At 36.6% G+C, this 27,007-nt stretch overlaps 1 protein-coding gene across 5 annotated transcripts in view; it reads left to right on the plus strand.

Moving 5' to 3' along the window:
- Positions 1 to 27,007, plus strand: part of FRY (FRY microtubule binding protein) — a 243,628-nt gene that overhangs the window by 132,957 nt on the left and 83,664 nt on the right. For all 5 annotated transcript variants that reach the window (XM_051611586.1, XM_051611616.1, XM_051611609.1 and 2 more), the window contains 16 exons: positions 1,632 to 1,722; positions 2,134 to 2,213; positions 2,330 to 2,410; positions 4,193 to 4,361; positions 6,806 to 6,898; positions 6,992 to 7,090; positions 9,604 to 9,705; positions 10,098 to 10,201; positions 10,580 to 10,688; positions 11,528 to 11,614; positions 13,370 to 13,541; positions 15,157 to 15,289; positions 19,250 to 19,357; positions 23,213 to 23,468; positions 24,671 to 24,853; positions 25,735 to 25,821. In XM_051611586.1, coding sequence (XP_051467546.1) covers positions 1,632 to 1,722; positions 2,134 to 2,213; positions 2,330 to 2,410; positions 4,193 to 4,361; positions 6,806 to 6,898; positions 6,992 to 7,090; positions 9,604 to 9,705; positions 10,098 to 10,201; positions 10,580 to 10,688; positions 11,528 to 11,614; positions 13,370 to 13,541; positions 15,157 to 15,289; positions 19,250 to 19,357; positions 23,213 to 23,468; positions 24,671 to 24,853; positions 25,735 to 25,821 — 1,954 coding nt within the window. The remainder of the gene's footprint in view (positions 1 to 1,631; positions 1,723 to 2,133; positions 2,214 to 2,329; positions 2,411 to 4,192; positions 4,362 to 6,805; positions 6,899 to 6,991; positions 7,091 to 9,603; positions 9,706 to 10,097; positions 10,202 to 10,579; positions 10,689 to 11,527; positions 11,615 to 13,369; positions 13,542 to 15,156; positions 15,290 to 19,249; positions 19,358 to 23,212; positions 23,469 to 24,670; positions 24,854 to 25,734; positions 25,822 to 27,007) is intronic.

Here is a 27,007-nt window from a genome sequence, read left to right on the forward strand (position 1 = left end):
CTATCCTATGTCCAGAAAATGTTAATCAGTCAAAGAGCTTTAGCAATATTCACTTAGCTCTTAAAACAAGCAAACAAAAAACCCCAAAACAAATATATTTGTCTCATTGAATCACAGAATCATTATATTAGTAGTTCCACAGTGATAAAGCAACAGAGTGGTCTTGGTTTAAATTGAGGTCTGATGCTTTGGTACAGGCATGTTCTTCAAACCTACAGCTTTTCTGAAAAGTTTGGTATTATGGTTACACACTTTATTGAGGCAGCAGGAGAGTCAACACTGGGAGACCTGGTGTTTGAAAATGCATAGGCAATTCTTCACATTAGGATATTATAATTCAGTAACTACTGAAGGCAATAGTTGCTCAAACAGAGGGGTAGGAGGTAGTTTTAGAATTTCAAGGTAGACGTGAACCTGAATCAGACTCTCCCAGACTATTATCAGTGGAAGTACAATATGGAGGCATGATTCATCAATTAGATATCTGCTTTTGGGTTACATTAATCCTTGCCTTGAAGTGCCTCTTTCTCTTGACTCGTTAGAGAAGCCTGTTACAGCATGACCTGCTCATAATTAGATGTCTTCAGGAACTCCACCAAAATATAGGTGGAATTCAGCTTAGCAGGGAACCAAGGCCACTCTGTCAATTGATAGTGCTACAGAAAGTATGTATAACCAGTCCTTTCTCCAGTTAATGTGAAACCAAGAAAACCAAAATGCAAATAATTTATTTCATCAGTGCTCAAGCAGAATTCTTAAATGCATGGTGTGTTTTAAGCACACAAGTACAATTGAAGTCACTGAAGTTCTTAATGTTTGTGAGAATTGTGCTCAATTTATGCAAGGAAAAATCTCACTGAAATCAGTGGTAACTGCTTCAAAAGGACTACAGAACTGTCCTTTTAATTTTTAATAAATATTGTATATTTCATCTTATCTTTTCAGTACACTTTGCAACTCTGATCAGATGATCACAATTTGTACCTTTCTGTATTTGTATTGCAAGCTACTCACTTCAAACATGTATTCCTTTGTGTTGTCCTGAACAAGGAACGCATTTAAATGTTTGATGCCAAAGTTAAATAACACTGAAACAGTCTTAAAAAAGAGAATATAGTTTGGTTATGAATTCTCCATCCATACTTCTAAGGCATTTTTCAAAATCCATCACAAGTCCAAATATGAATATGATAGCACAAAATAATTTACTAAATTCATCTCAAAAGTGTAATTGAGAAGTAAATGGTGCCATCAGCAGGGAAATTGAAGTGAAATCCATTTCTTAGAATACAGAATCCCAAAATTTCCTTGGATTTGTTTTGGTTTGGGGTTTTTTTCGTGAGAAAGTTTTCTGTTGATCTTAAACTGGGGAAAAAAAAGGCAAGAGGAAATGGCGAGTGACATTTAAACGTTTTGAAAGACTTTCACATTTGAAAGAAGGTGAAAGTAGTAAATTAGATTTGGTCTAGTTATCTCATATTTTAAGAGCATATCAGTGCATTACCTGCTGACTGCAGTTTAAAAAGTGGAACACAATCCTCTGTTATCTGTATTTAGGTAACTGAGGAAGGCATATGATACAAATTAAGACACATCTCCTAAATACTGTGTTTCCTGTTTTGATTTTGCAGTGATGAACAACAAAGGGATTATTTAATGGAGAGAAGAGATCTGGCTATTGATTTTATTTTTTCTTTAGTATTAATAGAAGTTTTGAAACAGGTATGTAGTTCTTAAATTATTCATTAACTAATAAAGGATCAAAATTACCAAGACTAATATTTTTCTTTATACCACCTAATTCTTCTTGCTCGTTCCATCTTTAAGAGTCTGATAAAAATATGAGCTGCAACCTGCATGTTTATTTATTGCTGTCTTTCCTGCACATGTAGGATACATGTAGGATACTCTGTGCTTTGCTTTGTCAAATCTTTGAAGCTGATGTATTTCTGTTCAATACTGAATAATCTTTAAATGCCTGGCTTATTTAAGCTGTTTTGTTAGCTAGATACTGTTTCAGCAGATACCATGTTGGTGCAAGGAAGTTGCCCAGGAGTAGTACAAGAACTAAGGTATGCAGCTTGAAGTGTAATATATGTGTACCCATTATGTTTTACTTCTCTGTTTTTTCAGATTCCACTTCATCCTGTAATAGACAGTTTGGTACATGATGTTATTAACTTGGCTTTCAAGTACTTTAAATACAAGGAAGGGTAAGGCTCTTTTTCACACAAAAAGAATATTAACAAAAAATGTGCTAAATTTTTTAATTGCAATGGCTTAAGCAGGATGCTTTCTCAGCCAAGAATTCTTTCTTGTCTCTTGCTAGATACCTTGGTCCTAACACTGGAAATATGCACATTGTTGCAGATTTGTATGCAGAAGTAATAGGTGTTCTAGCTCAAGCAAAGTAAGTAAAATCAAATACTATACATAATGGAAATAGGAGAAGTTTTACTTGCTTAGCATATGAGTATTCTGATTTTCTCACTTTCTTAAATGATAGTTTAGGAATAAATAATTTCAGCTCACTGGACCTCTGTTCATTCATGTGTTCTAGAGCATAAAACTCTAGGGAATCACTGGCTTTCTGAAGCCAGTCCAATGATACTAAATAAATTCAACTACAGTACAGCAGCATTATTTTCCTTAACTCAGCAGTGACGTCTGTGGAAAGCCCAAAGTGCTGAAGAGAGCTATTTTCATTAATCTTTTTTTGATATGCTATATTTTCTCTAGCTGAGCAAACCTAAAAATGGCTGTAGTCCAACATAAGAACATTTTAAAGTTTCTCTGCAGTTATTTCAGTTTAGTACTTAATACAACTGCTTCTGAATCCTTCATCATGCACTTCTTAGCACAGATGGCGCAGTAAAGACAGAAAACACTTTGTGGAGACCAGTCTTAAATTCTGACTGTGGAAGGAGACAAATTCAGAAACTCATGTACCCCTTATAATGTCTCAGCATATGCTTATCACATAAACTAAGCAAAAGGGTGACATTTACTGCCCCAACATAGATCCGTGCCGGTGATCTCTGCCTCCTGACTTCTTGGTGTTGCCGAGAACGAGTTTGCTCTGCAAGATTATTCAACTTAACCAAACTTATTTTTTAGCTTGATATAGGCAAACTGGTTTGAGTTCCTGGAAATCATGACTTTCACAGACTCCAGCTAAGGGCTTTCCTGGGGTTCCAAACTGACTGGGCAAATTGGCAAAAGAGGAAGTGACATCTGGGTCCAAAGCTTCAAGTTGACTGTCAAAGATAAAACATACCTCTTCTCTACAAATACTGGTTTTTTTCTCCAGTTCTGAAGGACCTTGCTAAGTAAGATGCTACTACCACCGAAGGGCTTCTTCCTGCCAACCTGTTTTTTTCAGCTCTCCTGTGTTCCCTATCAGAGGCAATTACAAGAGGTCGTTATGTGCTATACCTGCCCATGAAGATTACAATATTTTCATTTTATCCTCAAAAGGACAGGAAATCTGGTTGGATGTTCTTCCTATATGTTATTTCCATGGACAGTGTGTATCAAAAGACACCTCCAATAGACTCAAGGGAGAGATAAAAAATGCTCACAGACTATGTCATCCCAAACTGTTGTAGTTAATGCTTAACTGTTACCTTAAGGCTAAGAGAAAAGAGAAGAAAGAAAATTAAACAAACAAACACACACAAAAAAACAACAAAACCAGAACACACACACAAAAAAATCTCCAAAGAAAACAAACACCAAGTAAACAAACAACCACCCAAAACCCAAAAATACAACCTGGAGGGAGCAACAGCCTATCTGAATATTTTCATGGTTAGCATTTAAGCATTTTCTTTTGAAAATATTGCATGTACCTGAAAGAAAACTATCTTTCATCTTGGTTTTTTTAAAAAATGTGTGAGAGGGTGATTCTAATTATATTGTCAGCTCTTCTGTAAAAGAGGGGCATGGTAAGAAAATAACTGGAAAGATGTGGTTATCCAAAGGGCCTAAGATTAGGCAGTACAGTTAGTTTTCTTTTTTGTGTTTATCAGAAGTGAAAGAAAAATTGTACAAAAAGAAATGTCTTCATATACTGACTGAAATGGTATTTTACAATTGAGGCTGAGTCTTGTTTAGGTTTTCCACATTTATATACTTTACATTTCAAATATGAATCTCTACATTTTTGTAACTAACCCGTGTGAATTCATAGATTTCCTGCTGTAAAGAAGAAATTCATGGCTGAGTTAAAAGAGTTACGACATAAAGAACAAAGCCCTTATGTAGTTCAAAGCATTATCAGCCTTATAATGGGAATGAAATTCTTTCGCATTAAGATGTATCCTGTGGAGGACTTTGAAGCTTCTCTTCAGTTTATGCAGGTAAAATTCCTAAGTATATAACTGTGGTTCCCAGACATTTTGGAATGAGCTCCTCTTAATCTTTCCTGTAGTACTCCAGGAGATTTTCCACGTCATTCCCACATAAATGTATGTGCAGCTGTTTTCTGTTTGTTGAGAGCATCAATGCTTTGGTCTCCAATCTCTGGAGTGTATCATTCCATACCAACTTTTCATATACCCCTTATACCCCTAGTCCCTACATCTCACCCTCCAACAAAGAGTTTTGTTTCCCTAGAACCCAGAACTTCCATCCTGCCATCCCACAGTTGTTCTTGACCTGGGTCCATGCTAGCTGTGTTTCCCTAGCTTTTCAGTGCTTCCAAAGTGAATCTTCCATCTTAACACAGTTGCCAGAAAGGAGAAGAACTTCTGATAGAGGAAAAATACAGAGGAAGAGGCAAAGAATTGAGGCAAAAACTGGATGGAATTTCCCTTATATGTGTTGTCTCCTTCCACCACATCTTCACCCCCCCATCCTGTAGGGTGCATTCAGTAGACGCCTGGTTTGAGAACCACTAGTACAGAGCATAGTTTGACTATAATGAATGCTTTAAATTAACAGATTACATAATTTTGTAAAACAAAATAAAATATTTTATGTTTTGACATTTTTGAAAGGCCACATTTCTTGTTGGCAATATACAGTGGGTTCCATCAAAATGAAAATGGGTTTCTGTTCCATCAGCAGGTTTATTTAGCTTAACCTTTTTATTGCCTTTTTTCTTGGAATCACCCTCATAGCTACATAATTTGTAGCCAGTCATCCAATAAAATACATGTTTTATGTAAACCTCCACATAAAGATCAGCTTATTGATGGTGTCAATGGAGTAAAAAATCAATGTCAGATGCCCACAAGTAAGGGTTTCACACTGGAATACAAATACACATGTGTACAGAGCAATTTCTCCTCAACAGGAATCACATTCTATTTCAGTTTTAAACCATATTTAACAACATATTTAAAATGTATTATACAACACAGAAACTGCTAATTTTTCTTCTTACGTTACGCTTCATTATATGAACACATCTTGGTATGTGTTGACTTAATGCAAGTTATCCAGAGCTGGCAATTTGTCAAGTGAGTGTGTGTTCAGCACACATGATTAATATGAGTGAATGACTTCGTGGCACAGCTTTCTGGCACAGCACTACTGGAATCCAGCGTTCACTGGTATTGAAATCAGTGATAAAGCTCCCATAGTTGATTCAAAACATGGATGGAAATGATCTCTACCTTGCTTATGGCTACTGTATCTCAGTCCCAAATTAATTATTGCAACATATCATAAGATGTACTGTTTAGTAGGAAAAGGTTTTGCTTAGTTTGCTGAAATACACTTACAGTTCAGTTCTGTGGGCTGCTCAGTTCTTTGCCTGTTAGTGTGAGTATCTTCATGCGGTTCCTCAGCTCTGTTATACCAGCTGTAATCTAGTAGAGACACTTTCAAAGGGTGAACTAATCTCAGGAGCAAGCTCCAGAAAAGCCTGTCTTCCACCATGAAATGCAGAGGCAGCCCAGGAAGGCTTTGCATGGAGACCTCAGCTGTGTAGCTGCAATGGCCAGGGTGACTGAAGCCATGTAGTGTAGAATCCTGATTGCAGCCAGGAAAAATGATGTGTGGTCTGAAGCGTAAACTTCTCTGCACGAATGTGCAGGATAAAAGGCCAATGGAGATCATCCTTATAATGTTCAGCCCTTGGACCCAGAGAGGAAGAAGTAACTGAAATAATGTGATTTGTTGTCCTCAGAGAGGTTGTGCAGAAACACAAGAGTGGGTGGATGCTTATGTCCTCTCCCTCACTTCCTGAGCAGCACAGCTGTGTGGAGAGTAGTTCGATGCATGTTTAGAACAAAGTACATTTTACTTTCTCTCTCAATCCCCATTTGCAGGCTGGAAACTCTGGTGGCTTGCATCATAGTGTGTTCCCTCACATAGCACATTTCTGTATTGATCTTTAATCTGCAGTAAAATTTATCCAGAATATTTACAGTAAGATTGTTCCTTGCTTTGAGTATTTTACCAGAGAATTACATTTCTGTTTTGGCCTCCCAGAGCATTGTGTGAAGTAGTCCGTGTGGGCTGTTGCTTGTGCTCCTGAAGGTACACGAAGGGAAGGAATGAGGTCAGCCCCCGAGTCCAGCTCCTTTTCCATCCCCAGAACATCACCTGGGCACAGCTGGAATCAGTAAAGAGTTTTGTAGATTATCGTGGTTAGCCTAACAGATCCTTGCTCTTGACTTATGTCCTGCTTTCTGCTGGCTGCAAAATGCAGATTTAGAATAGACAAATGTTTTCTGTGGAATTTGCAAGATAAAAATAGTCACTGACACTTAATACCCATTCAGTGAACACTTAAAGGTCTTTATTCCAACTGATACTCAATTTACGTTTCTTGTTTTGTTTTGTTTTGTTTTAGGAATGTGCACATTATTTCCTTGAAGTTAAAGACAAAGATATCAAGCATGCACTGGCAGGACTGTTTGTCGAAATTCTTGTCCCTGTAGCTGCTGTGAGTTTATTTTTCAGGTTGTTGCGTGATTTTTTAAAATTCGATAAAACAGCTTGTGAAAGAGTGTTTTATTAACATGAAGTTTTCTTTCAGGCTGTTAAAAATGAAGTGAATGTCCCCTGTCTGAGGAACTTTGTTGAAAGCCTGTATGATACAACACTTGAACTCTCCTCCCGAAAGAAGCACTCATTGGTTAGTAACCCTAAGAAGCAGAAGCTAAAACTCTTTGTGAGAAATATCTCTGAGCAAGACTCTTGGGAAATTCTGTTTTTTTAATTAGGCTTTATAACCAATGTGTTTCTGATTGCAGGAAAGGTTATTGTTTTTGCAGAAAATAAGCATATTTATTTTATTCAGAATATGACCAAAATCAGTCTGAAACAGATGTTTTCTGCTTCTGGCTCTGTGCTTATTAAACAGTTAGGTTTTCTCATACTTGTTATGTGTAAACATTAGGAGAAGAGGAGAAAGAATAGAGGTCACTTCTTGTCAAGCGAGAACAAATGAGGCATGTGGGAACAACTCTTTCACAGGGCTTAAATAATACATTGTCGGAACAAAAAAATGCATAACGCATGCCCTTTTAAATCCGTTACTTGGCTACTGTGCAGCTCCCTATTTCATTTTTTACTTGTGAGATGAACAGTGGCACTGCAGTGTATTTTTGGAAGCATGAGTTGATCTGAATTAAGAGAAGATCTGAGTCAGTTTGACGCTGGCCGCCTTAAGCAGTCTGTCGCTCCAACTGGGTCAGTGCACGTCAGCACTGCAGCATTAGCTAATCCGTTTTGAAGTCTTGGACATTTAAAGTAAAGAAAGTTGTCATTCATCCTCCCGTGTTCTGTGGGCAAGTCAAAAAGACTTCCCTGTTCACAGTGCTCTTGGCAAATGCTGGTCACTAGCACCAGTGGGTCTGCTGGGAAGAATGCAGGGGTGCGCCTGAGTTCTCTGCCACCATTACGCCAATCCCCCCACAGTCCCAGGGGAGAGTCTGAGCATCTCCTGGAGCTCTGAGTCCCGTTTGACTTAGTGGGAGACTCGGGATGAGTTTCTGGTTTCACTCTGGTTGCATTTGTGTGGCTCTGTCCCACTCTGCCAAGTTAATAAAGCACTGTTGAAACTGCAGCAGGGTGGGAGCTTTGCTGTACGGTTTTTGCACTAAACAGAACTTGCCCAAACTGGTGGCTGTACTTGCCAAAGTCAATACTACATGCTTGAGAAAAGATTGCACAGCTGGGGCTTAGCATTTAGTTGCTTGTCTACACATACCACACTGGAGGCTACATAGTTAAAAGTGACAAAATAGAACAGATTCTTGTGAGGGTGTGATTAGGAATACAAACATTGCGAGGAGAAGGAGGAGGGGAAAGGCAAACAGTTGGCAGAAATAGCTGCAGTGCGTATTTTCAGGCTTCCAGGAAGAAAGCACACTCTTCAGAGTCTGAAGAGGACCTTCCTTTCCAAGATCAGTGTTTTGTGAGTTGGTGCACTCACTGTACAGGCAGGGTGGGGGCATTCACCTTGCCTTGTCTAGAAGTGTCTTGTCTGAGCTAGTCTTTGAGGTTCCCTTGGTAGTGAATGGAGGGAATTAAGAAACACCACGAGATTATTTGAATCTTCTCTCCTAGGGCTCTTCCTTAGGATGAATTGTAACACTCTAGGTGTGCTAGTAAACTCCATGATCCTGTCAAGTAATCAACTATTATAGCCATACTGTTAACATGGTAAGAAAGTCTTCCATAAAAAGACTTCAGTTATCATCTCCCCAGATGTATTTTGGACATGAAAATTATAAAAATAAAAATTAATATACATTTGCTGTTTGCTCAAGAAACTAGGTCTAGCCTAGCTATAGACACTTCATGTTATATATTACAGGAACAGAATCTGGGATTTATGGTGTATTTATACTTTGGGCTCTGACTGAAGTTACAATTTTGTAGATAATTTTGAGAATCATTGGTCTTTAAGATAAAGTTACCTTATTTTTTACTAATAACTTTCAAGTCCTGGTTGGATACATTAACATGACAACTGAAAAAGAGAAGCCTTGCTGAAATAGCAAAGTCAGTTTCAAAATTAATAGATGCATTTTAGCTTATTTTAGTTTAGTGTAACATTTACAAGAGGAGTGTCAAAGTAAGTGTTAACAAAGACACCAGGTTCCAGTATTTTTTAACTTCTATGCTCTGTCTTGCTTCTTTTTATTTTTCACTTTGCAAGATGTGACTACCAGCAGATCCAAGCATTGCCTGTATTTTAACACAATTCTTTAGGGTGTTTGACATATGTCTCAGTAAATATTGTGAGTGCAGATTTTTAGGAGTAATAGGCATCTGAGCATTCACAAGTCCCAAAAGTCCTTGCAGGTCCTGTTATTATAATAAATTTTAGTTATCTCCATGCTATCATTTCTCCATTAACCAACAGAAATTAGCCCTGTGAGTCTGTAAAATTGTGGCCTATCTTTGGATTTATTATGCTGCTATAAGTAGACATTTGGTTTTAGCTTATCCATAAAACATATCTTTAACAGCTTTAGAGACTGGTTCCTTTTAAATTATTCTACTTAACACTGTGTTTATGTTGGTTGACATGTATTGCACAAAATGGAGGCATTAGAGCTTTAAGTCTACAGTAGCTCTGTTATTTTTTGTTGTGTAGACATGCAAATAATACGGTATCGACATTAATTTTCTGTTTAGGCTTTGTACCCTTTGGTGACATGCCTGCTTTGTGTCAGTCAGAAGCAGTTCTTCTTAAACAGATGGCATGTTTTCCTCAACAACTGCTTATCCAATCTCAAGGTTAGTATCTTCTGGTTTTAATATTGTATTAAAACTTGAGTATGCTCAGTTGAGCCATTGCAAATCCATTTTAGATACATGTGCTGAATTATTACTGATTCTGTACATTATTTTATTACCAACAGTACCAATTCTGTAGCTCTTCAGACTTTTTCAATAACAAAAAAACAATCCTTTTGCCTAGTTTGAAATTCTGCTGTTTCTCTAAGTCAAACCAAGCCTGAGTCAAACAGCTGTGAAACAGGAATGAGGTACTGGGCAGATGTGAGGCTGTATCTTTTTGTAGTGTTATTACAAAAACTCTGAACCTTGACATCCGTTAAGTGCAGAACTTAATTAGAACCTTTCTAATTTGTGCCTGAGGTTTATTCTTATATTATATATTTCTCTAGAATAAGGACCCAAAAATGGCTCGAGTTGCACTGGAATCTCTGTACAGACTACTGTGGGTTTACATGATCAGAATTAAATGTGAAAGCAACACAGCTACCCAAAGGTAAGACTCTGGATTTGTAATGATCATCAGGCCTTGTAGAGTGGATTTATTCTCTGACATTTATTCTCACACCTATTAAAATGACTGCAAAAAGTATTTCTGTTTTTGGAAGAACGAAAAATCACTCTTATCCTGGTTAAAGTTAGAAATATTTTTATAGTGTTGTGTCATTGACTGGTTTATTGTTACTTGTAATAATGAAATAAAATACTTACATAGAATTTGTAGCAAAAGGTCAGAACAAGATACCCCATTACGTTTTCATTTCAAAGGAAATACGTTCTAGTCTTTCTAAATGGGGTAGGATTTCACATTTCATAGTAAGTGAAGGTCTGCAAGGTCCAGAAATGTCTAATGCTTTTTCTCCTTGTTTTACAGTCGACTTATTACTATTGTCACAACACTTTTCCCAAAAGGGTCCCGTGGTGTTGTGCCAAGAGATATGCCTCTAAACATCTTTGTGAAGATAATACAGTTTATTGCACAGGTATGGGAGAACCATGCATATATCTTTTCAATTAATGAATAACATATTTTTCCAATAACAAATTAACAAACGCTTAAACTTACATTGCCTGATTATTTTGAACAATGGTTTTGATAAACATCATTCCACTGAAAAAGAATTAAAATGTTTTCACTTCAACTCAAATGTATTCTTCTTCAGGTTTTGGAACTGCCAACAAGTCAGAAAATGCAATTGTTGACAGGCTCTGACAATAAGCTGTATTTTTCCTGATACTGAACTTTACCATACAGAACAAGGAGTTGCAGTGCTTTTAAGACAGCTGGTCAGAGGAAAGCCAAGTTCAACATGCAGTTGACACATTTATTTTTCATCAGTTCAGATGGGAATTGCTAAAATAAACTAACCTTCAGTGCTGGAAGTTTCATCTCTTTTATTACTTAAATTCAGAAAACATTCCTATTGAGCAAAACTCTTAAGCACATGCTTAAAGTCTCTGAATAGGAGTGATTAAACAGATGCTTAAAATTTTCTCTGAACTGTGCCATCTGTGAACATGCTCCTTTTATATAAAATACTACGTTAGTACTGTAATTACCACAGTTTAAATGAAATAATTAAAAGCTTTATTTCCAAAATGGATAATTTTCTATTTAAATGGCATAAATTGTTGAATTTGTCAACATAGAGCAGTGCTGAATGCTTAGATCTGATAATATGTTCTGCATACTTCAGAAGATCTGTGTTTCTGTAGATTTAAATAAATTCTGATTAAACTGATTTTCAACATTCTGTTCCCTAAGGAAAATAAGTAGCAGAAGTGAGAAACTTAATAATTTGCAATTTTTTTACTATTTTAGGAACGTTTAGATTTTGCAATGAAAGAAATTATCTTTGACTTCCTTTGTGTTGGAAAACCAGCAAAAGCTTTCAGTCTCAACCCTGAGGTATGATGAGCATCTGCATTTTTTTTAGTTAGTATATACTGTATTGTGCTGCATTGCTTTCTGGTTACATTCTAAGCATGCTTTCACCTTGTCCAGTTTTCAGCCAAGTCTTGAACTTGATTGATTGGTAAAATACATCTGGGGACTTTGATCTGTGACATGTCACATTATTTATGACTATGTCATGTTTCCTTAGTGAGGACTATCAAATGTGAACTAGTGCAAACATATAAAACAAAAACTAAACTGTTTATCACAGTATCTCCTTGTCACTCTGCTGTTGTCATATGCAATGCCTTGAACTATTTTAATAAAAAGATCATTATTTCTGTAACAATTTAAATGTTTTCCAAAACAAGTTTGCTGAAAAAGAGTACATGATGCAAGAAGAACTGAAAATAACAAAAAACTCTAATGAAGTTTTACCACTCTGACTGATAAAGCTCCACTAGTGTTAGTGTAATGAGTCAGCTTCTTAGTGCTTTCCCTAGAGAAAACCATCAGAAATTTGAAGAACTTGGAAAAAAAATCCAAATAAAATTAAGTGATAAAATTATTTATTTTGAAAATAATATATTTGCTTATACTTTTTAAACATTTTCATTTTAAAATTAAGAATAAACACGTGACGTACAAAAAGCATTTGTGATAATCTCATAAAGTATTTTCATATTAATCTTGCATTATTAAACAATCATAATTGTTCACTAAGATGTTAAAATAGAATGAGTTACCTTGCAAAAAAGACATTTGATAAAAGAACCACAAAACCTTGGGAAAATAGATTAAACTTTTCACAATCAAAAGCAGCAGAAAGTGAAAGGCAAGCTTTACTTTGTTGAGCACAGCTTTCATCCTTCTTCAGAAGAGTGAAGAAAAATGAAACAGAATTCTTGAGCAGGCAGTCCCCACCACATTCTGGGTCAGAGTCACCCGCAGTCGTGACTGAGGAAGGTCCTGCAAAGGACACTGTGTTGTTAGCATTGCGTGAGGCTGAGCTTGTAGGGAATGGACACAGTCCTTAGCTTCTCAATGAATCAGCATCTGAAATTTTACTGTTTCTCAACAACAATATAAGTCTGAAAACAGTAAAATAATAGGGATACTTTTTGATTTATATAGACTTGGGTGTCCTATAAAAATACCCCTAATCCATGTAAATGCACCTCTGGGAGACTGTAAATAGAACAGCCTCTGAGTTTTTGGAATACATTCCTGGGAAACTGAAACATTCTGGTCTTGCAATGCAAAGCCTGCAAGTCTTCCTCTGCTGATTTCCCTGAAGACATTCAGGTCACTTAGCCTCTCCTTCCTGCTGTTTTCACATTGCAGTTTTGGTGCTGATCACTATTATAGACTTTTCACACAGCATGGACAACCCTGGGGCCTTTTGAGACAGTTATTGATCTTATTTCATAATGACCACATAGGACATTTGTCTTTAACTGAAGCTCTTGCTAAGATGTATTACTAAAGTCAAGGTCATATCTACCTGCTTTGTCCTGAAATAAAAAAGATAATGTACTAATGAAACTACGTAGAATTAGAGTCTTGAGAGTGGGGAGCACTGCTTATAGTGCAGATATGAATTCACAGTTTATTTCATGGTCATTTTTTGTAAAACTGATCAGACTACTCAATATAGTTGAGATACAGAAAAAATGCTGGGAAGTGCATACTCAAAAATTTCAATGTGATTGAAGAATATGATTAGAATGTAATTATTTGATTGTGATAATCTTCTCAACTTTACAGAGAATGAATATTGGTCTGAGAGCTTTCTTGGTAATTGCTGATAACTTGCAGCAAAAAGACGGTGAACCTCCAATGCCAGTGACTGGAGCTGTCCTTCCCTCTGGAAACACTCTCAGAGTGAAGAAAACTTATTTAAGCAAAACTCTTACAGAGGAGGAAGCTAAAATGATAGGTCAGTAAGAAAATGGACAACCCAGAAACTTCGATGAGCATAAATGGGAAAAAAAGTCTTTGGTATCTGAGCAGAATAATTTACTATCGTCAGGTGTTCAGTTGAGTTCTTTATTGCAAACATTTACTTTCTTTTGCATTCTAATAAAATGTTAGTTTGAGATACACTGTTTTTTTAAATTACTTTCAGGAAAAGTCCTCAGTGGTGCTGCAGAAGTGGTAGCAACCCTGTGTTCTAGGAGGGTTAAGTACACAGTTAAGAACTAGCTTCTTTCAGTGCTAAGTAGATGCCATTATCCATGGATATTGATCTTACTAGAAACAGTGCCTGTGCCAAAAAAAGGTACCAGTTTTGAAAATGAGAAGATTCCTTTGATACCTTCATTTTAGTTGAACTATCTCACATCAAGTGAAAACTTGCAAAATGGCAGAAGCTTTAGAATGTAAAATAATGTTGAAGTGCCCAAGTTAAAAGCACCATTACCTTGGGCTTTCTTTGTAGTCAATGTAGAGAGAGAATCCTGTGCTGTAGGAAAAGAGCTTCTATATCATGCCCTGAAGGTCCCTAGTTTTGCTGGCAAAAAGGAAAATTTTGCTACTAACCTTACATGAGTGAAAGAAAGTCTGTATATTTCTACACCAATGACAAAGACCTGTGTTGCAATGTTGCTAGATCTTTGATATAATATGAGATGTTCAATAGACGCAGTAATTGCTGCTGTCACCAGTTCATTTTGGTTGCTCTTCATGCATTTGGTAATAAATGTTTGCACTATTGAATTAATATATATTATTAGGAATTTCCTCTCTGCTTTATGATACAATATTCTAGTTTCTATGTGTAACATGTAAGATGAAGCTAGGTAATTTTCTTTTGCCTTCTACTCTTGCCATTTAACTTTTGATCATATCAGATCTGAAAATTTATGTAATTTTCAAATTTTTCATATCAAATAGAAAAATAATTTACTAGAGAATAGGTGAATGAAGATATATTGTTCAACGTTACTGAATAAAATTTAATTAAGAAATGTATGTTTTAGCCTTTGATGAATATAGAAAAAGAGTTCATTCAAATTTTATTCTTGAAGTATTTGATGACCATCAGTTGCTGTAAAGCTGTATGTCTAATACTGTTTTTCACATATAGTGTCATGCCATTAATTTCCATACCAAATACATTTTGAGAGAGCTCGTTCACATTCCTTTTTTTTTCTCTTTGCCTGTACTTTTTAAATCTTGCTGGTGGATCAGAGCTTTTACTTCTGTTATGAAAAGTCACAAAACTGTATAACTTGAAAAACTGTGTGGCTTCATTTGACTATGTAGGGACATATTTTTAATAGGCATTTTAAATTACTTTCTGCAGGAAAAATACGTGCATATATATATATATATATATATCACTTGGGCTATTTTTACATACAGTAGCATTCTTTTTGGAGAAGGCAACATATTCCATCTCAAAATCAGGATATCATTACTAGTGGAATATGCTGTCTCATGAGGAAAATACTTTTCTTAATTCATGCAGCCCAGAATGAGTAAGCAGCTTTCTTTTTCAAGATATACATATTTATCAATATCCCAAATTACAAAAATGCCTATTATTGCAGGTATGTCTTTATATTATTCTCAAGTAAGAAAAGCTGTGGACAACATACTCAGGCATCTTGACAAGGAAGTGGGGCGGTGCATGATGCTAACCAACATACAGATGCTTAACAAAGAGCCTGAAGACATGATTACGTGAGTGCTAAAGAACAGTCAGTCCCATAAGATATTGTGATGTAGTTTCAGAACTTTTTTCTCTATTTCTGTCTATCACGAATCATCAGAGAAACAAGAGAAGTCAACAGAGAAACAGAAACATTACGATAATCAGTATATACTTTGAAGAACTGTTTATGAGAAGGTGCTTGTACTTCTTTGCATGTTGCAGTGTTTGGAACTGAGCTCATGCACTTAATGTAGCCAAAATCATGTGTGAATTGTAGGAATGTTTAGATGGTAGAAGTTGAAAGCCCAAAGTGGGAAACCTGTCAGCCTACACTCAGAACACTATTTCAGCATATATTTGCATCACTGAACTTCAAAATGAATGCAATGAATTCCGTAAATCTCTATTCATGCCTGTAATCAAAATCAAATCTTAATTAGAAAACCAAGTCATTCTTTCAAAATAGTCTTGGATTTAAGTAGTACCCCATGTCATTTATCTGCCCTCCTTTGTTGCTGTACCTGTGTCGATGAGATTGTAAGCTCTTTGTGCCTTTAGCATTCTTTGTTTATATTAAATGCCAATATTACTATCCAACAGTATTTAATATTTTTCTTACAGTACTACCCAGTATACTGCTCATTACTCACAGCCAGTTTTCACAACCATTTTGGGTATCCAGGCTTTTGCAAGAGGGAAAGTGACTTTTGAAACATTTTTTTCTGAAAAGATAATTGCATAGAAAAACCTTGAGCACTTAGAAAAGAAGTGTACTTAACCTTAGCTATAAATGTCTTTTCTCTGGTTTCTCAGCATCACCAAAGTGTTGATTATTTTTAGAGGCAGTAAACAAATACGCTTCAAAGAGTGTTAAATTTCAGGAGGTCTTATGGTTTGGTAGTAACTTTTGTCAGACATAACAAATTTAAGGTTGGAAGATTTAGACATGTCAGTTACTGTGTTTTTGTGTTGTACTTTATATCCAGATGAGCTGTAACTAAATATATATGCACTTGAAAGGAAAAACAAATTAGAACATGTTTTTACTTGTTCTTCCAAGGAAAAAAATACTTGGGATGCTTAATTATTGGTTAGTCTAAAATAATGTGAAGTCAAGAAAAACATAATTAGCTGTTACTATAAGCATTTAAAATGGCCCTTTAAAATACTGCATTGTGCATGATAACTGGAGAAGCCAATATGTTATTTTTGTGTCGTTACTTATCATTTTATCCACAGAACTTCATGCTTCACTACAGTTAATATTTGTTTTGAACTCTTATGGGCTTATATATATATATATATATATATATATATATATATATGTGTAGCACTACATGTATCTGCTTCCTAAAATTATGGCTTTTGTCATATAAACATATAGTTAATGTTACTGGATGAACTGAATATCATAATTACATTAATTTTTAATAATAAATTATCAGAGGGAAGTATCTAGGTGATGAATAGTCATAACATTTTAAAGTATACAGATTCCAGAATTTTATTTGGCATTGTTAGACATGCTTCTGTATTTGAGGACTGATCCTTTAAGCATTTATGGTTCAAGCAGTAAATGCCACTCCAAAGAGTCTTACTAAATCCTGACTAAGGAGTGTCGTTTGTATCCTTCACTGGGATATGAATTTCAACCCTAGTTATAATTACTTTCCAACATCTAGTCAGAATAGGGCATCCATTTTTCTAACGCACAAAGCAGTTCTTGCAAGTACTGCAAAGAATTTTACTGGCAACACTTAATTAAAATCTGATACTGCTGACATGGAAACACCAGCTTCCAAGTGAGGACAGCTGTTGGTATGTTCATCTGGAGCTCATCCTGTTGGTTCCTGCGTCAGCCAGAGACAACTGCAGAGCCCTGTGAGACCCCCCCTTGCCAGACACTTCACACACTGTGCCTGGTAGCTCAGATAAGTCTGGATCTTGAGCCTCAGATTTGAATCTTCTCCTGCTAGTCTTCTGACCAGCTGATAAGCCACTAAACACCCACAGATTTTATATTTATAAATAATTACTCATTTGGCTTCATAACAGTTTGCTGTCAGACTGTCATATCACTTGCCTCCATTTTAAATGCACGAGCTGTTTACCCTGACCGGAACTGATCATAAGGAAGCTCTGCAAAGTTCTTTTGCCACTTCATGTCAACAAGGAAGACTCATTGGCTTGCCTGCAGATAAAATTGCTGAAAGCACTTTTCTGTTAGCAACTATAAAAAACTATAGTATTTTGCAGTAGTTATTAATGCAGCTAGTATTTGCATGAGCAATAATAGTTCAAAGTTTATAGCCAAGTTCTCAGTTGAGATGTTGTATTTGACTTTTTCTAAGTCAATTGTTGCCACCTCTCAAGTTCTATCTGTTAAGATAAGAGATCCAATGAGATAAAGGCAATTCATTGTGAAAATAGTTTAGGCTCATTGTACAATTTAAGTCACTAGATTAAAATCATATAATCTAATTTTATTAACTTAAAACATATCCAAGACGATAAGTATATAGGGTGCTAAGAGAAGGAATAGTATTCATTAATAAACTATCTTTAATCTTTCAATTAAGTCAGACTAGTGTCAGTTCATGCCTTTTCTGTATCCATCATTTCAGTGAATGCTCAGTGTTGCTCTGTAAATCTTATTTTAGGCTTGTGAAATGGTATTACATTAAGGCTTTCTCTGTGACTGAACACAGGAGTAAGGTATCCAAATGCAATGTCTTCCACTGGATGAAAAGGCAGAGTAATGTAGTAAAGAGGACACTGGACTGGGGTGCAGGAAAACTAGGTTCATTTTCTGTTTTGTCACTGAATTTCAGTGTGGGGTTAAGTAGCTTACAGTGCTTCTTGGTGTCTCCCTTTTTTCCCCATTCTTTTTTAGTTCAGTCGGAAGCATATTAAAGCAGGAACACGTCCCTAAATCTGACTTTGTTCTTGTGATTCCTCCAAAGCATATTACAGGCTAGTAATTAGTAGTATTGTGGGAAAGACTGTACAGTTTGAAATGCTTTTATGCTTTGGTTATTTCCTCTATACTCAATCATCAAATAATAGATCATTAAAAATGAGCAAATAAAAATCCCCACATTTTGGGGTCTGTCTGGAGGGCTACTTTAATCTGCATTCTTACAAAAGAGTATTGGAAACAAGTCAGAAAAAACCTGCATCTTTTCTGAAAACCATCAGCAGCTGAAACTTGAGCTACTTTTAGAAAACTTAAGGACTCCCAACCTAATTTTTGTTTCATGCTGAACTTTAAGCTCAACCATTTTCTCAGGCTGTTAGGGAGCAGTTGAGCCATTCCACAGATTTGAGCAGCCTTTAGGCTACTAAAACATGTTTTAGCTGATAATGGTTGCCAGAGTGCTGCTATCTCAGACAAGGATCAACAGGACAAGGATCAACAGAAACTTTCAAACTGTATCTACCTCTAAATTATGATACTTTTTCAGTGTAATAATGAGTGGTGTGTGATTTCCACAGATCTGGGTCCTATTGAGGCCAATTGTCAGGATCTTCAGTCCTGTTATTTGAGCTTCTTATGTATCTATTTGCTTTATACAACTGGTATAATATAGCTGCACTGTGATGGGGAACACCCAAGCTTTTTCCTCATTGCCTTATTTGAAGTTTGCATGATACAAAAGCTGATCTTATGGAGAAACTACCCTGCATTATAACTGTCTGGATATATCTACCAGTTTCCCTCAGAGAAACCAGTGAGTCAGTAATAATTGATTTTTCAAGCACTGCATAGATGTGATGCATGAAAAATGTCAAAACCTAAGCCATTATTCATTTGAAACATTTGTTTATGTTTCCTTCTTCATTCATGTCTATGGTCTAGCTTTCTGTTCTGGTGTTCTTCCTAGGCTCTGGCACTCCATTGAATCCAGCACTTTTCTAAAAAACTGTAGTTTGATCATTTAACACAGCTACTTTTCAAGCTTAGTGAAAATTCTGGTTTAATTTTTCAGCGGTGAAAGAAAACCAAAAATTGATCTGTTCAGGACATGTGTTGCTGCTATTCCTCGATTGCTTCCTGATGGAATGTCAAAACTTGAGTTGATTGACTTGCTGGCAAGGTAAGCTGTTCAAGCATTAAATAACTGCTCAAGGGGAACAGAATTAAAATCTGAGCCACAGAATGTGTTACTATTTATTAGACAGAACCATATGCTTATAAAAAGTAACCTGATATTAATTTAAAAGACATAGAAGTCCTAGTGTCTTTTTACAGGCATTTTTATATTGCAGACTCTTAATTTTATAAGAGAGTAGATACTTCATCCATAACTCTTTTCCATCAGCATGCAGGTTACATGATACTCACTGTTCTTCATGATATTCACAACACACGACTGCTAAAACAGTTCAGGCTTCAGAATGTCAAATCAATGACTTACTGCAAATAATAGTGATAACAGGTACTGGTCAGTACAGAAAAAAAGTGTTACGTTTCCATTCTAGTATCCAAGTCAAAGATTCCAGCATGTGTTATTTATGTAAGTGGATGATGATGGTAAATGGAGCCTCGAGGCCCTTGGAGCATATTGCTTTCAGGTAACTGTGACAAAGCAGTCTTTGCCACTTGTCTTGCTTTGGAAAAGTCTGTGAGGAGTGGCAGGTGTGGGAGTCAGAGGGTTACATGCAAAAGCAGTTTTTTCTGCTCTGTGGGCACCCAGCTCCCAGTGATGTGCTGAAGCAGTGAAACAATTCAGCTAGCAGTAAAGAGTGCAGACAACCAAACAAGCCAAAAGTGCAGCAAGGGTAGGTGTGCTGTGATGCCTGGCCAGCCTGATTTCCTTGTGTTTATATCCTCTGCTCTAAATCACTTTTGGGTTGTTTTAAGTCTTTACTTTATCTAATTATACAGATATTATATTAAAAAGTAATATCAGTGCTGCTTAAGGGAAATGAAAAACTATATGTTTTCCTTTAGTGCAATCTTTTAACTAGCTTTCTATCCTTAATAATGGCCTTAACTGAGCTGGTAGAAGGCAAATATCCGTTCTTGTCTCAGCTCTTCAGTCTCAGGGGATTTTCTGGGTCAAACCATTCTTAAGAAAGTTTGGAGACTAATGTGGACTTCTTCATAAATTGGCTCTTTCCTCCTTAAGTCTCACAGCTCTTGATACAACCACTGGTCTATCTTTATTCTATCATCAAACTCCAGGCAGAAAAGGTCAGTTGTGATTCTTCAGCCACAGTCAGTTTGTAAGCATTTCTTGGGTAGTTTCCATCCTGGGACAATGCAAGCAGTTGATCTGCTGTGTTATCTGATTCTGACTATGAGAGGAAGTGAGACATCAAGAGGAGCTGATGACAGCATCTCTAGAGCAACTCTGGAAGCAATTACATGCTCAGCCTTTGCCCAACAGGAGCACCTTTGGGAAGCTGTTCTCATCTCTTGCATGTACTCATGCTACAGCATCTTTGAGACATTGATAACTGTTTCAAATCAGATTCTCTAGTATAAGCAAGGGAAACACAATTTAGGTAAAAGGAAGTGGATGCATAATAGGTGGGAAAACAGTTAACAGAGAATTCATGGTTCAGGAGATGTATAGCATGGGGTTGAAGAAACTGGGCAGGGTCTCAGTATGGCAGAGCAGGACACAAACTGAACATACACAAAAAAAGTTATGTTCCTGTGAAAAGGCAGACCTTATTCTATTCAGCATCAAGGATGCCTGGCTTGGAGAGCAGCATCCAATGTGGGTCATTGCAGTTGAAGAAGAGACTGACCAGACAACAAAATAAAGATCAGTGAGTTGAAAGAATCAGGTTTATTGAGTCTGGGACAATGTGGACTGAAAACAATCTACCAAAATACAGCTTCAGAGCAGAAAGTAATAAACCATTTAAGGAGTTAATGCCTCGCCTAATCTTAATCTAAGTCTCCAGACTACCCCAGCACTAGAGTTGCTTCTGCATTCTCTGTACTATGCCATGTTTATTTGGGTACAGATTGACTGGTTCTCTCAGTTCTGAAAAAGTAGTCCCAAGAGGTAAGTCTGATTTAGAGAACACTCTGCTACAATATTGTGTCTTTTCTGGGTCAGAAACTAAAATCAATACAAGGATAAAAAACTTTGAAGAGCTGCAGTTTCAGCTCCTCTCTGTTTTTTAAAAGAACCTGAGAAGCTGTTCTATCAGGGACTTGTGAGACTGCGTTCTTTTATTCACAGTTTGGTTTGAATTTTTTCTCCTCACAACAGATGTGTCTTTTGGCTTTTTCCAGAAGGAGTCTGTAGCTCAGCAGCTAGACTCTCTTCCGGGACAGCTGTATTCAAATTATAAGCCTTAAAGCAGATGTCAAGTATATTCTGTACCTTTTGCCCTTTCACTGCCCACTGAAACCATTCATTAAAAATTCCCAACTAGGTCTTATATTTAACTGACTCAAGTGCAAACAAACAAACTAACATTTACTTCCTTCCTCGAACTGTCTGTCACTAGTGGTAATACACAGATGCATTCTTATGCTCAGTGTGAATTACAGCTCATTTGATAATGTTGTTGCACACTAACTTGGGCTCAGAGACCTGTGTCTATTGTACCCTCCTTTCCATGATTACTTTGTGTCATTGTGGAAGTCATTTAATGGAGGACTTCATCATAGCCTCAGGGGTTTTACTTGTTTTTCTGGTTTTGTTATTCCAAAGAGGAGACAAAAATGGTCCTTTTTTAGCACAACAAAATGCTGTGTTTCCACATTTATGTGGTTATTTAAGCATAACAGTTATTTTTGGAGTCATATTCACCAAGGGTTAAGTTTGATGGCAGTCACTTTCCTTTGACTTGACTGAAATGTCCCCTGCCTCCCAACTAGGCAGCTATAATGAATCAAATTTGTTATGAGGCACATCTCATCATTCACTTCCAACTGAATGGAATTTGGTTCCACTGTTTTTAGCTTTTTGTTTGGTTGCTGTTTTGTTTTTTTTAATATAGCTTTCTGTCCATTTCTTTATAACATGTCCTCATTTTTCAACTATGTAGATTAAATTTAGATAAAATATTTTGAAAATGTGTTCTGACACACCACAGAAAATTACAGTCTCGTGGGTAATAAAACTAAAATGTATCATGAAGGCAATGAACCAAAAATTGCAGAACACACTGATCTGAATTTACTTTATTCTGTCAAAGTACCAACACAGAAGTGGTTTGATAATTTTTGTCAAAAGAAAGAATATACAATTTTTATGTTGAAAAGGACTTCAACATAAAGTGAAAGCAGAAGGAAATAAAATTTTAACATGGGATCTACAATTGCACCATCTCTCAGAAGGACTTTAGGGATGTCCGGTATGTTTTGAAAAGTATGGAAAGTACCAAAGCTGCTTTTTCCATTTCCCTATCCTAAGTTGTTTAAAACATGAATCCATTTTTAAATTCAAAATCTTATTTTTCTTTCTTTTGAACATTTGCCTTAAATCATTGTGATTTGCTTCTTGGCAAAAGATTAATTTTAATTGTTAGGCGGCTGAGGTGGTGTGGATCTTTTGTTTTAGAATATAGAAAGCAAACAAATCTGTAAATATTGAAATTATCTATAAACCTGTAAGCCTTTTGTTATCATAGCTAAACAGATGTTCTTTTGTAAATGGGTAAATCAAGAGCATACTTGTTTTGTGGAGACAGCAAAGTTGCCAAATTATGTAATTTTAAAGTTACTGTCTGTTAGGAGTGGAACAAAGACTTCTTTTGGATACAGGAATATGTTCAGACACTGTTGGAGCAAGAATTACAGTATAAAACCAGGTTAAGGATGTTAATTGTGGTCAGTAATAATGAAACTCTGATAGCATCATCAAAATTTACATTGCCATTGGGAATTTTCTGTCAGTGTTAAGTTACTGAGAAACATATACTTCTTACCACAGTAAACACTCCTTAGATTTTTATTACCTGGCATTTACTTTTACTTACAGGCTGTCTATCCATATGGATGATGAACTTCGACACATTGCACAGAATTCTCTTCAGGGTCTACTTGTTGACTTTGTTGACTGGCGAGAGGATGTACTCTTTGGTTTTACTAATTTTCTGCTACGTGAAGTGAATGATATGCATCATACCCTTCTTGATACTTCACTAAAATTGCTGCTACAGTTGCTTACACAATGGAAGCTTGTAATACACACTCCAGGAAAAGCTTCTGAACAGGGAAAAACCAGATCTGCAGAGGTATGAAATCAAGAGATCTGTGTCCTAACGTTTATACTAATGGAAGGCAGAAATTATGTTCCTTGGTGTTGCTGTGGTTTATGTATTTTTTTATTTACTCACCTGAGAAGAATTCACTGTGCAAGTTTTCTTAAGGCAATTAGTTCAGCTGTCTTTTGAGGACAGCTATGTCCTTGTGTAACAGAGCAGATGTTAATGTTGTTGAGCAACAGGAGAGAATGCATGTCAAACTGAAATATGCGTATGAACAAAAGCACATGAAGTGAAATATGTGTATATAGATGTGGCAGGAGGACATTTTACCAGGACTGAAACTGATTGATAATGCTAGTGGGAACACTGGGAATACTGAAGTGGAACTTCCCTTCCCATAGACATTTCATTTAGTTGATTCAAAAACACGAGAGAACCCAAGGTACTCTAGGTGACCCTGCTCTGGCAGGGGGGTTGGACTAGATGATCTTTCGAGGTCCCTTCCAACCCCTATGATTCTATGATTCTATGATTCTATGATTCAATTTTTTCTACAGGCTGCTGTCTCCATGTGTTACAAACATTCCTGGGAACTGACCAGCTTTGCTCCTGCTCCTCCCGTCTGCACTGTCCCACAGATAATTTCACTATGACAGATGATTTTCAGGCTTATCTCCTAACCCAATCACACGGGGAATTTTTTTTCTTTGGGCAGACATGGTGTCTGCTTTGTATCACTGAGGATCATTAATTAATAGCTTATAACAAGATTATACAAATGTAGAAAAGGGAAGGCCTCATCTATTTTTCAGTAAATACTGTTACACTTTACTGATAAGCTGAGGCTCTAGAGGCCACCGGCCAGGATAAGATGTTGCCTGCTACAGGATCAAAGAAGGACCTGAGAACCTGCTATCTGGAGCAGAAAAAGTGTCAAGTCTCCACAGTCTGACTTACCCATTCATTTGTTAAGGGGAGGATGGATCAAAACAGTTGAAATGCAAATTAGAGGGAGAGGTTTGGCCAAAGGACTCTGGCCACACATTGGTTTTGTGGAACAAAGTAACTTAAAGCAACAAAACTGTTGTTTGAGAGAATGCTGTCAGTCCCCTTAAGCATTTACATGGCCTCTGAATTTTTTTTCTTTGTATGTCGTTGTTAAGTATTTCTTGGAGACCCGGTTTTCAAACATCATCACTCCATTTTTTCTTCCTTGTGCTGTCCTACAGTTGATACCAAATGGATCCAGCCACAGGATACAGTCTGAAAGAAGCCCCTATTCTAATGTACTACATGCAGTCGAAGGATTTGCATTGGTGCTGCTGTGTAGTTTCCAGGTTGCTACACGTAAACTAGCAGTTTTAATCCTCAGAGAGATCCGTGCTTTATTCCTGGCCCTTGGTCAGGCAGAGGTATGTTTTTCCTTTTCTGGAACTTTGAATTAAAATTATCCAAAGATAAATCTCAAAACTGCTGTTACACTTGCTTGTAACAGAATTGCTGCAGTGTAGCAGATATCCACTTAATTTATTAAAAAGCATTTGGCTACAGCTTAACATTTCAGTTTGCCATAACACTGTAAACCTTCCTGTGTACTCAGCATTAATAGCATGTGCCCTATACAGGAATTTGAAGGGAAACAGGTACAGAAATCTAGTATTTTCTCTTGGCATGATATGAATGTAAAAAGACACTGTAAAACCTTTTTTTACTGCACGGATCATTTTTGTATTGTCAGGATTATAAATTTGTACTGGAAATTAATCTCATTCCTGTAGCATACCATTTTGTAAAAAAACACCCCATAAGACATTTTGGATTATTCACATACATTTTCCTTGTATAGTAAAGACCTCTAAGTGCTTTTTATGGATATGGAAATACGGAGAGTCATGTTGTGTGCTGGCGGTCACAGCTCAGCGAGCCATCTAAATGCCTAAGAACACAAATATGTGTGTTCATGGCAAAGGAATGCTTTAATAAACAGTAAGCTAATTTTTCAGGCTTTTGATACCAGCTATCCAAAGTCATTTGGGATTTTCTGATATGTGCTTTTGTTTGGTAAGCAGTGAGCTATAGCCATAAATTAACTTTATTTCAAACCACAGCCTGGACTTGGTTCTGAGATTAATATGAAATAAAAAACATACACCCTTCATTACCAGTGAGGTTTTGTAGCCATTTTAGATTCATGTCATGATTTTTAGGTGTTTCTGCTTCATGCACCATAAAAATTAAAAAGGAAATAATTTGGTCAGGAGAGCAGTTAACTTGTGTCCTTTGTGTTATGCAGGATGATGACAGGCCTATGATTGATGTCATGGATCAGTTGAGTTCTTCTATTCTTGAAAGTTTTATTCATGTGGCTGTTTCGGATTCAGTAAGTACCACTTTACTGTTACTGCTAGTGTTTACATAGCACACAGACATAACAAATAGTGGACATTAAATACTAAAAATAAAGCTGAAATCAAAGGAATCATACAGCTTTAAGGATCCAGCCATCTACCCAACAGCTCCAAGTCTCCACAACATCCCAGACAATCTGTTCCATGAAAATAATAGTGTGGATATAGAAGATGCTCAATACAGAAAACAAACAAATAATAAAATAATAAAAATGCAATAGATTCTAGACCTGTGACCTGCATCCAAAAGAACCATTGAGAAAGTCATATTGCCAGCAGCACCTAATGCTTGGATCACATGTAAGTCACTCCCCACCTGTGTTTCCCTTCTGTTCTAGAAGGGAAAAAACTTTTGCATCCTTGTATGCTCAGAATCAGCCCTGCCTGTAAACCTAAGCTTAAGCTCTAGAGTAATTCACAACTGGGGTGAATCTTTGCTTTCTCTCTTTCAAGGGTCTGATGTGTCTAACATGCCACCAGAGGAAGCAGAGATGCTGTAAGCATTTTTAACGGCAGAGTGTCCCAGAAGAACTGATACATAGAGCAACTTTTTTTGCATACTATTGCAGAGATTAGTGCCCTTGTCCAGACAGCAGAAGCTATCAGTTTGGGGCACTTTTCAGCCTGGTTAAGTTTAAAGCAACAATCAATCTGTGCCTTTTCCTGAGGTAGGAAGGGGACATCAAACTTGTGGTAAAGTCAGGCCATTGTGCAGCTGAAAACAGGCAAATTGAGGGATCAGAAACAGAGCAAGCAAGAGACTTTCTGACATTCTCTAACCCAGGAACTAGGAAATTCAGCTGAAATTCATCTGGGTTTGGATGCTGCAATTTCTGTACTTGAAGGACCGGATTATGTACTTCAATTCTATACATTAATAATATAGCAAAGCAAATGCGTTGACTGTGTGCCTGTTTTCTGACAAGTACAGCAGAGAGTGGTAATTCAGTGATAATTTTTGTAACAGTGGATGCGGAATGCCAGCAACTGTTACATCTTATTTGAAGTTTGATAAGTTACAAGGGTGCCAAAATATATATGTTTTAAGTTTTCAAGTCACAAAGTTGTTTTCTTCAGACAAAATTTAAATTACAGTAAAGAAACGGTTTGTTGATGTGAGAACCCTACTTGCCACTGAAGGTACCAGGATTTAAAGTG

Source organism: Apus apus, chromosome 1 (assembly GCF_020740795.1).
Source record: "Apus apus isolate bApuApu2 chromosome 1, bApuApu2.pri.cur, whole genome shotgun sequence".
Classification (NCBI taxonomy): Eukaryota; Metazoa; Chordata; class Aves; order Apodiformes; family Apodidae; genus Apus; species Apus apus.